Genomic DNA, 12,774 nt, shown 5'->3' with positions numbered 1-12,774 from the left:
TATGTTGACCAGGCAACAGAGTGATCAATAGACCAGCAGCATTCCTGATCTGTCTCTCTGGCTACAGACCCTCTAAGCCCATTCAAAGGTCAAGAGGCTTCCTGGTTAAGGGGAGGTGTACTTATAGACAGTAGTAATAGCCTCAACCCCTAGACCAGCGTGGTGTGGTACTGATGGATGTGGCAAGCACTTGGTGATTCTAGGATTGGGTGAAATGCCAAAAGCATAGTGGTGGTCTGTGGGCAAAGCAGTGATGGCAAGACAGAGAGAAGCAGGACAAGGTGGAGAGCCAGTAAACACACAAGACAAGCAGACAAGGTAGAGGTAAGCAGGGTGAAAGGAGGAGGGAGTCAAATGACTTCATTTGGCTATAGATTGTTCAGACTGAAGAACAGCTGTTGAATATAAGGGCTATGAAGTTGTTGGTTTGTTCATCCTGGTCACCTGGCCTATAGGCTTGGCAGGAAACCAGTTTGGTAATTTGTTTTGTATAATTAGAGTGGACACTGTGAATTAATGGATGAAATTGCTGCCTTTTTATAGCCATAAATCTGTGGTAGTTTCATGTGGCATCTAAACAACAAATACTTGTGTCACATTAGACTCTCTTGATTGGATTTGTTAATACCAAAGGTTTGATACTCAAAAACTTACAACAAACAAAGCTTTAGGTTATTTTTAATAAAACTTCAACATTATAGGCATAGTGATTCTAATGCTGCACTGCCTTAGAAATACACAAGTAATGAGGCCTGTTATAACTCATATAACATCTGTTAGAGCATCTGCTTCTTCATTAATTATTGCTTCAATTCTTTAAAAAAAACCCATCTAAGCAGATATCTTTCTTTTCTTTGGTATGTCTAAAATATCTCTTAATTTTGGAACTGATTGTATTTGGAGTACACTCTTCCAGTATGCTAGCAGGACCAGTGGTCAGGAATGCTGGGAATTGTAGTCTCAAAACATCTGGAGGGCTGAGGTTGAGGAAGCCTGGTCTGAAGCAAGGCATAGGTGGAAAGGTTTAAACCTTGTGCCATACTCTTGATGAAAATTGCCTCCCACTGGTAGCTGTTAAGCTCTTAAAAGAATAGTGCACACTTAGCATCATGACTAGTTTGGCTCTATTTGTGTATTGAATACCAGCAGTGTAACTTGATTACAAGGTTGTAACAAATTCTGTGCTTTATTTACAGGACAGCTGTGCAAGAGTTTTGTTGTTACGGGGAGCTAACAAGGAGTTGAAGAACTATAATAGTCAATCTTCATTTCAGGTAAAAAAGGGGGGGATGCAGGAGAACTTGCATATTAGTACCATTGACAGTTGTTGATGCATTTTCTACCTGGGAGAAGAAAAATATGAATGCAACAACCAAGTTACTGCACATACTTGTTTGTCATATTTGTATCTCATTCATCTTCAGGGAATTTATGATGGTTTATGTTGGTTATTCAACTATGTACTCATTTAATTCTGTAGTCATGTAGATTAGGCTCAGGAGACTGAAGTGGTGGAACTGTGGACTGTATGACTTCACACTGCAGGTTGGAGGTTATGGGCTGTATTCAACTAAGTGGTTGTGCTAGCAGGGTTGGGGAACCCTTTTGGCTCCATGGGTCAGATGCTTATCAGGCTAAATTTGTTAAGTAGGCAAGTCTGTCCAGCTGTCGGAATCCATTTATCAAATGGTAGTTTGCTCTGCTTCTCATATAAGTGGGTGCATGGCAGTGGGCTGTGGAGGGGGGGCTTTCCATCTCCCTCCCACTACACTTAAAGGAGAAGGCCAAGGGCTTTAATCTCAAATTAACATATGACGAACCAAGATTAAATCTGGCAATTTAGGCTGCACACTCCTATTCACTGCTTGGAACAGGGTGGTGCAGGCAATGCAGAATTAAGCCCTGTCTTCCTGCCCAGTGGTGCCAGCTGATGAGTGGGCGTGGTTTGGGAAGAAGGCCTGATGGACCAACTCGGCATCCTTAATGGGCCAATATTGGCCCATGAACTAGATGGTTCCCCACTGTTGCACTAGGAGAAACCAGCACAAGGATCCCTGCTAGTGCAACAGGTATTTTCCCACTTCCTTCACAATGCACCCTACACCATCCCCCAATCTATTCTGAAGTTTTGAGGAAAACCCCAAAACAGATTTTGGGAGGTGGGTGATGGGGTGAGAAGGTTCTGTCTCTCAAGGAAAGTCCGTGCACTGAAGGAACCTTAGCCTTAGTGCTATGTGGAATACAAACCAATATTTTTAATGCTCACCTACATAACACATTTTCCCAGGCTGCAATCTCTTACCCGCTTAACTTGGAGTATGTACCAATGAACTCATTGTAGTCAGCTAGGGTTGAATTTTATCAGTCCTCTAGATGCTCTAGCTTACTATATTGAATGAGTTTTATTAAGTTTTCATAACAACAGTAAACAGAAAACAATAAGCAGAACCACCATCCCCTTCCACATAGACAACAAAAATAATTATAATTACAGTTACAATTACTCTCTCCCTCCCTGATTGTTTTGATTCACTTAGCATAAAAACGGAATGCAGTATCTTCATAGGCAATTAGTGCAAATGTATAGTTTTGCATTTATTTGCCTTGTTCCAGTCACTGGGGATGGGAATGTGTTTTCAGTCCTCCATTTTTTGTAAGAGTGGGAGTCATTATTGTGGATACAGACCCCTGTCAAGCTTACAGAACCACTCAGTTTTCCTTTTGGCCCATTTTAGTTTGCACACTCAGAACTCCCCAAGCATATAAACAAACAGTTGCTCCCTGCTTCCTTAAAAGAATTTGCACACAGGTCATTTAAAGTTAAAAAGGTTAAAAAAAGGTAGAGGGCCCCTGGACGGTTAAGTCCAGTCAAAGGCAACTATGGGGTGCGGCATTCATCTCGCTTTTCAGGCCAAGGGAGCTGGCGTTTGTCCTCAGATTTAAAGTAACTGCATTCAGAAATAACAACAAACCATGGTTGATTAAGAGAGAGTGCCTTGGGTTCACATGCTGCCCTGCCACTTTTACCACCCTTCATGTACCAGGCGAGAAGTTTGGAAGCCTCCATTTGTGGTTTCCCCCCAAATCCTTGTTATGCCTGTATATGGGAAATTTGTTTGTGCAAACAATGGTTAGTTTATTATAATTTAAAATACTTATATGCTAACTTTCATTTCAGGGCAAAGCCTTAAGTCAGCCCCAAAGTCGTTTATATAAAATGCAAATAAAACATTCTAATAACAATGAATGAAAACAGCAACAGTTTACAGCAGTTTGACACCCAACTCTCAAATTCTTTTAGATGGCATCTTTCACAACCAGGATATAAAACCACTGGTGGGGATTTGTTTGAATGTTATGTGTGATTGTATCCCTTGTCTTTGAGCCTCTTTCTGCTGTTTACAGATAAAATTTGTTGTTGTTACCTCAGCACATTGATACAGTATTTTGCCATTGCATTTGGAAAAGAAACAATTGGCAAACAGCGGTCACTGTGGAAAAGGCAGTTACATACAGGTGAAAGGACAAGTTGTGCTTTGAAGGTGGAATTATGGCAATTTGTACTTGAATGAAAGAAGAAATTGAAACGAAGTGGAAAAATAACTGGGCCTATTAGCTTAATGACAGTTGGGCTGAGGGCAGTAATGCATTCTGATTATGTACCTCAAAGGGGCTCACACCAACACCTCATATGTTAAAAGCACATGTTAGCGGGTTGTGGGGTCATGCAGGCCAGTCCTGTCCCTATGTCTTGATGTGTGTGCACTGGCTATGTCCCACTGGACATATGGTCAGCTGCTGTGTGAATTGGCCCTATGTTCATTAGGCCTGGACAACATATTGATACATCGCCCAGGACCGGTATGAGGGCCAAACCGCCATGGTTGCTTCACTCGGTGGTATATTGCGGGTGAAACTGCCTCTGCTGAGTCCCTCTGCCACCAGTGCTCCACCCATCTACCTTACTAGTATCAGACCAAGCCATTATTCTGCTACAACTGGGGAAAATAACAAAGCAACTGGCTTGAAGTACCTTAAATCGGAAGCATCTAATCTCAGGCACTTTGTTGTTGGGCAGTTTGTTGATTTTTTCCTAATAGGAGGCAGAGACAGCAATGAAAAGGAAGGAGTGTGAAGGGAGAAACAAGGCTGATGGATGGGTATGCATATCAGCCAGTTAAGTTGAAAAGGCTGGTTTGCAGTGCTATGAACCTCTTTTTTATTATGTCTGTCTCCCTCAATTCATTGCTATCTGCTTTGTTTTGCTGACCCATTTGATATAAATTATACTATCACAAAATTACATGGGATCCTCTTGAGTTAATGGGGTTCTGCATACTAAACTGATACTCCTGTAATCAGTACATTGTAGCAGTGAACTCTATGCAACATATCAAGTGCCCATTCATTAGCTATTATTAAATACTGCATTCAGTTTGTATCAAAACCTCTAATTTAAAATACCTTTTTTGAAAAGGGAAGAGAGAGAGAGAGAGAGGCCGTCTGTAGAATTTTATTCAGTGTTTCTGTGTCTGCGATAAGATCATTTTTCCTTGGTTAGCGAAAATTGGAAAATAGAACTATCCTCATAATTGAAGAAAAATACCATACTAGATAAAAAGCTTCCACTTTCTTTGAAGAAGTGAGGTTATGAAAGTGGGTTTGTTCTTCCATTAGCTGTAAATAGAAGGGCATTGAAATTGCCTCCAGCCTGGAGGGAAGATGACAGACTGTTTAAAAAATATATATCATAAAAATGCTGAGGATTTCCAAATGTTTTAAGAAGGTGTGTCTCTAGAATCACAGAATGCAGGGCACAATCTGATTCATGTCTGATTAGAACTAGGCCCTATTGAGTTCAACCTTGTATAGGACTACAGGTTTAGTTTAGGTGTTGCAAAACCCAGTAATTTGCAAGGCTGTGTAAAGAGTTGTTTCAAAGAATTATAACTAGATTTGCATTTTTTGCTTAGAAGTAATCCCCACTCAGGTCACTGGGATTTAATACCGAATGGAAACACACACAGTATGTGGTACCCAGTGAAGTACTTCTACTAACTCAAGGATCTATGCTTGCTCAATGGAATGTCTCCTCCCTCTCCTCTGCCTGTGCACCTCTGGAGGATTGGGGGAACACCCATAACAGATTTAGGGGGACACACAAGGAGAGGGGATGGAGGGGAAGTTTCATTGTACAGACAAAAGTCCTTGCCCTAGTAGGAGCACTTTCTTGGCTACTGCCAGTAGTATCAAACTGCATGAATAGGAATTATGGAACCATCATTTTGTGTATTGTCCCCATGTTCCTTTTCAGGTCTTTGACCAATACTGTGTAATTTATAAACTGTCTGATGTTTGTGAAATTTATTTGTATCAGAAATATTAGCTCCCATATAGAACAATAGCAGGCAGTAGCTCAGAGCCTCACCATTTTCCAGGTTGTGCAAAATTTATAGGTCAGAATGCCCAGAAACCTTCCCCAGTGTTAGTTTCTGCTGTGGACCCAAATGTCTAAGTGTGAATTTACGCAACCACAAACAAGGAAAAGGCTCAAATCCTAAGAAGTATCTTTTTCCTTCACAGGATTAACTGCAGGACTCACCATACTTGCCACATGATATTATTTATGCCCTTCCACAGCCTATACATTGGGGACGGGGCATGCCTGTAGAGGAAAAGCCTGCTGAATAGGCTCTTCCTGTGATTTATAACAGTGCAAAAGTGGGGCTGGAACCTGAAAGCACAGCCCCAGTAATGCATATTGTATTCACGTGAGGAGGACATGACTGAATATGGCAGGGGTTCCCCAACTCCTTGTGGTGCGTGGCATGTTCATAAGAACATAAGTTAAAACCATACAGCTTCTTGCACAGCACATTACAATTGCTATGACAAGCAGACAAAGCATTGTGTGGTCCACCAAGACCCTCAGCAATTTTCAAGTGGAGCATGGGGGATGGGGGAGTTGGGGAACAAGTTGATACTTTTCAAAGAAAAGTTGATACTTTTCAAAGAACAGAGGGAGGGGGCAATAGAAATTTGAAGTCAAATTGTATTTTCTTATTAGCTGCCTTTCTCTTTTGTGTTTCATATTGAGTAACAGCCAGGCATTATTTAGTTTCATTAAATCTCCTTTAAAATTAGTGCTCAGTCATGTAAGTTGTAATAGGGGTTATATAATCACTTGCCTTGGTAGTTCTTTGCAGTATGACCTAGATTTCTCCATGAAAAATACACACCTGTATTTGCTCCTTTTTACATTTAATTTATTAAAAGCAAATCATAAGGGATTTCAGAATGCATCTTTCTTGTGAATGGTTTTCTAGGTGGCATTTTAAGCTATCAAAAGGCAGTGGAATACATGAATGCACCACTGTGTTCTTCATATTTACTTAATTGAGCAAACATTAGAATTTCATAAGCTTGGTGTTTTAGGGTAATAGAATAAGGACTTAAAAAAGTAGAGGAGCATATAATGAAATGTTTGCAGCTAAAGCCTCACTCTCTCAAATATATTTATTTGAAATGTGTCTGTGGAAATAAATATTAAAATTCTTAGCCAAACTATAGCCCACCATTAATATTTGTCGGTTTTAACTTTTGCAATAAAAGATGGCAGCTTGCATATACAATCCTGTGTTTTTCATGTGTAAAGCTATATTTGCATCATCAAACCATTAGAGAGTGGCATATGTAACATATTTATTGAATGTGTTATACAGTTAACCCTGGTTCAAATATAGAAAAAGCAAACTGTTGTCTACCTTTGGATCCTCATAGGTAGAGCTGCCAAGAGATTTATCTGAGCTTGGTACACTGCATGTAGATTAGGCTGTACCAAAACCTGCCATCTATTGGCAAGTGCTTAAATGCTATCTTTCGCCTCTTCCTGTAGACATAAACCTCCCAAATCTTAAGAATTGAGTAGGACGATATAAATATTTGTCATAAGTTGCTGTATATCCTTTTGTTTTTTATTTTGTTTCCACTTACCCACAAGGGATTACTTGTGCAGCCTGATTCTATCTATGCAGTTTTCTGAGATCTGTGTGAAACAATTTCAAAGGCCTGCTCTCATTAAGTAAGTGTAGGATTGTAACATAATTTAAACTGTCACAAGCCCTAGATCTCTGCAACTGACAGGTAACTGACAGGTTGGCGTGGTTTATCCAAAATTCCCCTTCCCCTGCCTACATTTTGTATTGCAACCCCCCAAAAAATCAAAGGGGAGGTTTTTGCAGTGAAGATTGATGGAAGCCTACTTTGGATTTGAACCATAGGTTTAAAGATGCCTTATGCCCATGCTAGGGTTCTGATCTGGATCAGAAATCCTGCATTATAAATGTGAAATTTGCTATCTAAGGCGGATCTACATCATTAAGGTCATATTTATTTTGACCCTCAGAGAAGATGGCTTTTGGATCTCATGTAAAAGTAATTATATTTCAGCATTGCCTTTGTACATTGCTGAAATACAGTTTGTGTTTATCCTTACAGAACTGAATAGTGAAAAGGCATTGCAATGATATTACGATGTTTCAGCAAATGTAAAATCATTTAATAAATAAGTGTTGGACTTTCCCCATGATTTATATTTGCAGTTGCTAAAACTAGTTGTTGAGCAAATGTATAATAGCTATTCTAAGACTACTGCCTGTCAATATCTGACTACAGATGGCACCATGAATCATAGCTTGAAGAAAGAAAATGTTAGACGCTATGCCAGAGTTGCTAGGAGAATTTCTGGGCACAGTGTACCACATGTGCTGCTAAATTTTAGAACAGTATCAGCATGCATTCTGGCTGAAAAATTTCAGTGGTGGAAGAAAAATCACACTCAAAAGACCAGTAAAAGGAAGATAACGCTAGCGTGGTCTGTATTATCAAGGACAGAAGATGAAATTACATTCAGCCAGATAGCCTGTTGAAAGCATCCAAAAGGTAATGCTCAGCAAGAGAACAGATCAAGCAAGAGAATTAGAACTGCACAGCAGAAATAATTTGATTGGGGGAAGGGTGATTATGTAAACTGTGCCTCTGACACTTGATGTTAATCAAATTGCTAATACTTTTCATTCCTCTGCATAATAAGCATGTGCAAAGTTACATGACCACGCCAAGTCAAATATTTTAAAACTGTTTATAATAACTGTATATAAACTGTGTGTGTATTTGCAATGATGTAATTGGACTGTTTGAAGAGCAAATTTTGCATGGTGAAGCAGGCTGTTTAGCGTTGAAGATGCAAAGTAGTGTTGCTCAACAACAGTGAGATATTCTGGACCAGAATATAAATGTTATTATATTTGCCCTTCATAACCAAAATCTGTATAAATTAATGTATGAGGACAAAATTGTAGAATACTCTTGTTTTGAATACTGTGGGGCAACTTTGCAAACACTTTTACATATAGTTGCCACTTAAGAAAAATGTAATTATCAATTACATGCTTGATTCTCAGATATTTCTTGTTTGTTTTACTTAAAGATGCCATTAGCAACTGACATAATATATTAATGGCATCTTTAAGTAAAACAAACAAGAAATATCTGAGAATCAAGCATGTAATTGATAATACAAACCAAACAATAATTATTCTGTTTGCAAAATATTTTACAAGTGAAGATTTTAGCCTTTAGTAGTCCAAAATTGCTGTTTTGAAATGTAGATAGAAGCTAAGTCTAACAATCTTACATCAACAAATATTTTTAAGGTAGTAAATGGGTTGAGCAAATGTTAGTTGCTTTCCTTATAAGATTGTGTCAAGTGAAACTAGGTATGTATTTTGAATTAACATAGTCTAGAAGTTCATGTACACAATAAGATACAGATAAAGATACGAGATTAACAAATGCAAGTTGAACTTTTATTTCTGAAATGAAAGTTTGGCTTATGAAATTACATGAACCTCACAAGCAGGTTTGTCATAATTTAACTTGGTAACACTGTCTGGCTCTGCTAGGGTTGCTCAGCCTGGAAAAGGAGGCTTGGAGAATGTCATGGTGTTATTCGCAAACACTGTGAATCTGAACCCTTAAAAGAGGGTCTTTGTCATTTAGGCCCCCTTCTTATGTTACCTTAATGGCACTGGAACTGCTGCAGCTTGACAGCTTCCTGAACCATCAAGGAAACATCAAACATCCTGAGCTATGTAGCAGGAGCCCAGCCTTCCCCCTATACCAGCATTGCCCTGGTTTTTGGAAGTAGGAGGTGTGAGGAGCACCCATAACATAGACTCCTCCATGTTGCATTGGCTTCTCTGGTATCCGGTGCTTTTATGTATATGTCAAAGAGACTGGGAGATAGAATTGAACCATTGAGAAACTATATAGTACAACTTTTAGAATCAGGAAAAGCAACCTCCCAGCACCAACTTCTGGAATCTGTGGCCCAAAAAGAAGCAGAACCACTGCAAAAACCGAGTTCCAACATCTAAACAAGAAAGGTGGTCTAGAAGAATACCATAGTCCCCTGTATTGCAAGCCAATGAAAGGTCCAGGAGTTTTAACAGGGTCACATTCCTGCTGTCCTTTTTCTGGCAGAGTTCCAGCAGGTCTGAGGCAGTTAATGCTCAAAGGTCAGGTTGGAAATAAGTTTGAAATGCATCCAGATACTTAGGAAATAATTGCAAAAAGTTTTCATGTAACCAATCATCCTTGTCTTTTATCATCTGTTCAGTAATCTGAACCGCCTCCACAAATTCTGGAGTTCAATGGAAACCAGCCAGAGATTACTGTTTAGTACTAGGTTTAACATACCACCATTCTACATGTCCTTAACTTTCACGGTATATAGTGATTTTATATCTATCTATCTATCTATCATCTATCACACAATTCATAAAACTCACTCCCCATTGAATTTCTGAGGCGCTACTTTTAAATGATACTGTCATTTATCTTGAATAACTTCACATTCCCTATGAATGAAACCTTTATCAAAATATATTTTGCCTGACATTTTATTATACCACATTGTATGGGGTTGTGGTCTTTTAACTTGGTCAGGCCTAGGTTTACATGAATTAGAAGTGTTTCTGAGCACAACTCAAAGTATTGGTGCTGACCTTTAAAGACATAAACTGCCTCGGCCCAGTATACCTAAAGGAGCATCTCCGCCCCCATCATTCAGCCTAGACACTGAGGTCCAGCTCTGAAGACCTTCTGGTAGTTCCCTCTCTGCAAGAAGTGAGGTTACAGGGAACCAGGCAGAGGGCCTTATCGGTGGTGGTGCCTGCCCTGTGGAACGCCCTCCTATCAGATGTCAAGATATCTGACTTTTAGAAGACATCTGAAGGCAGCCCTGTTTAGGGAAGTTTTTACTGTTTGATGTTCTATTTATTGTGCTTTTAATTCTGTTGGGAGCCGCCCAGAGTGGCTGGGGAAACCCAGCCAGATGGGCAGGGTATAAATAATAAATTTTATTTACTTATTTATTTATTATCCACAATCTATCCTATCCACTGTTGGACAGGATGATTGTGTTTTTTCATTTTGTTTGGAAATTCTGTCATGAGGAATATAAATAGGCCTCCGGGTCCTGTTTGCTGCATTTATTCTTTAACCAAAAATCAAGACAAACTTGGCATCATAATCGGTAGGGTGTCCTGAGACACAGAGTACAGGACTCGTGTACCTTTAAGAGCAGGGCAGCTGAGGAATAGGCACAGCTTTTCACTTCTCTATGTGACAAACTGTACCTGCTAAAATTCCCTGTGCTACATACTGCCTCAGTTCATATATAACACTAAGCTAAACCATGGTAGTGTGAATGCCTTGCGTTTTCAGAGAGGAGATTGCAGTTTATGTGCTTCTCCCCTGCTACTTACTCTAGGGGCTCATGATCTGCATATTGCAGACAAACCATCAACCAAGGTTGGGATGACATACCAAGTCAAACCATGACTTAACCCCTGACTTAACCTACAGGACTGCCTCTCCTGGTATGTCCCACAGAGGAACTTACGGTCTTCAAACAAAAACATCTTGGAGGTCCCAGGCAACAGAGAGGTTAGGCTGGCCTCAACCAGGGCCAGGGCTTTTTTGGCTGTGGCTCCGATCTGGTGGAACGCTCTGTCACAAAAGACTAGGGCCCTGCGGGACTTGACATCTTTCCGCAGGGCCTGCAATACAGAGCTGTTCCACCAGGCCTTTGGCCAGGGCACAGCCTGACTCCCTCCTTTGGCAGTCCTCACAGAACTCTAGCCCAATGGTTGCCATTAATCTGATTTGAATTAATTTTATAATGAAATGATTTTAGAATGTTTTATCATTTTACTGTTGTTAGCCGCTCTGAGCCCGGCTTCGGCTGGGGAGGGCGGGATATAAATAAAATTTATTATTATTATTATTATTATTATTATTATTATTATTATTAACCCAGTAGTGGCAGGACCAGGGGAGGAATATAGCAATCATGATCTCTCTGGGAACACTTGCATTTGTTCTAGGCCATGGTTTGGCTTAACTTTATGTGTGAACCTGGTGAGTGTGTTGGTTCAAATCATCTGAACAAAACAATCCAGAAAGTATTTTTTTTTAAACTAAATTTTCCTGTTTCATCAAACCATTTGTTTGTACTGGCTTCTTCTGAATGGATTAACCATACTTTCCTGGTCTGTATGAAATGGGAAAGTATAGTTAATGAAATACTTACTGGGTTCATGTGAAGCAAAAGAGTGAAGAGGCTGCATACATGGCCGCAAGCCTCATTCATCTCTTAAATTTTATGAAGCCAAGATATGATCACCCTGTGATTTAAAAAGTACAGTACTCTAGGCCTATCTGGTCACTCAAAGCAAAGCTGTATGGAATCTCATCATGTGCTTCCTTACCCTTCACCCTAGAAATGGGGCATCATGCTCTTGTGTAATATTTTAGCTCTAATATGGGGGGGATCCTGAATTTAAGAACATTTTTATATTACGAAGAATTATATTTTCCAAAAGAATTGAGCCATAGGTATGTGTTATTTATTTTCATGCATCAAACATGCATACATTGGCATTAAAATGATATGGAATTATGGAAGGCTGCACTACTAGATGGGTTTATTTTACTTTGACTTCTTCTACAGCAGCTACAGAGATTTGAAACACAGAATGATTTCAGTGATCACCAGACAATACCCAATTTGTATCTTGAAATTGTTCTTCTTACAAGAGATCTGATAATGGATACCACTTAAGATTTGTGGCATTCTACTGTATTATTATAATCAGCACCCATGGCATTGAGCTCGTTTTACAATACACAGTACAATTGCATACAGCTGGGTCTTAGCAGGTTTTAGACTTTATTAAACCATACAGTACAGAAATATGCTTACTCTGCTTTCTCATGCCTCAAAGGAAAAAAAATGTTTTTATCATAAAATAAACTTCTGCATAATTTCATGCAACTTTATTGCCCATGAGAATAAAAATTAGAATAGAACCAGGAAGAATTGTGATGGAGATGAATTGTCCCCCCGCCCCCTGCTCCAAGTAGCAGAGTTCTTCTACCACCAGTTATCCTTTTCCACACTTTGCCCCCGCTTTTTTTACACAATGTAAGCACAGGTGTGAATGATCCACAGAAGTCTTTTGGGATTCTGGAATGCTAGCAATAATCCCACAATGGTGTGGCGCATGTGTGGTACTGAAAAGTGCCATTACGATGGCGCCCTAATATCTGGAATGAGAAGCAGGTTTTGCCATTGGTCAACCCTAATACTTCATCCACTCCCTACCTCCCCAGGGTAGTTCAATTGAAGCCATAGAAAAACAAGATAAA

The 12,774-nt window shown here is 39.6% G+C and overlaps 1 protein-coding gene across 7 annotated transcripts in view; it reads left to right on the top strand.

The window, feature by feature from the left end:
• The window catches only part of SHANK2 (SH3 and multiple ankyrin repeat domains 2), a 338,706-nt gene that overhangs the window by 72,245 nt on the left and 253,687 nt on the right, over positions 1-12,774 (top strand). For all 7 annotated transcript variants that reach the window (XM_083601126.1, XM_083601124.1, XM_083601130.1 and 4 more), the window contains exon 9: positions 1,197-1,274. In XM_083601126.1, coding sequence (XP_083457252.1) covers positions 1,197-1,274 — 78 coding nt within the window. The remainder of the gene's footprint in view (positions 1-1,196; positions 1,275-12,774) is intronic.

This window comes from Podarcis filfolensis (assembly GCF_964270895.1).
Source record: "Podarcis filfolensis genome assembly, chromosome: 1".
In the NCBI taxonomy this organism is placed as follows: Eukaryota; Metazoa; Chordata; class Lepidosauria; order Squamata; family Lacertidae; genus Podarcis; species Podarcis filfolensis.
This window is presented reverse-complemented; position numbering and strand designations above follow the sequence as displayed.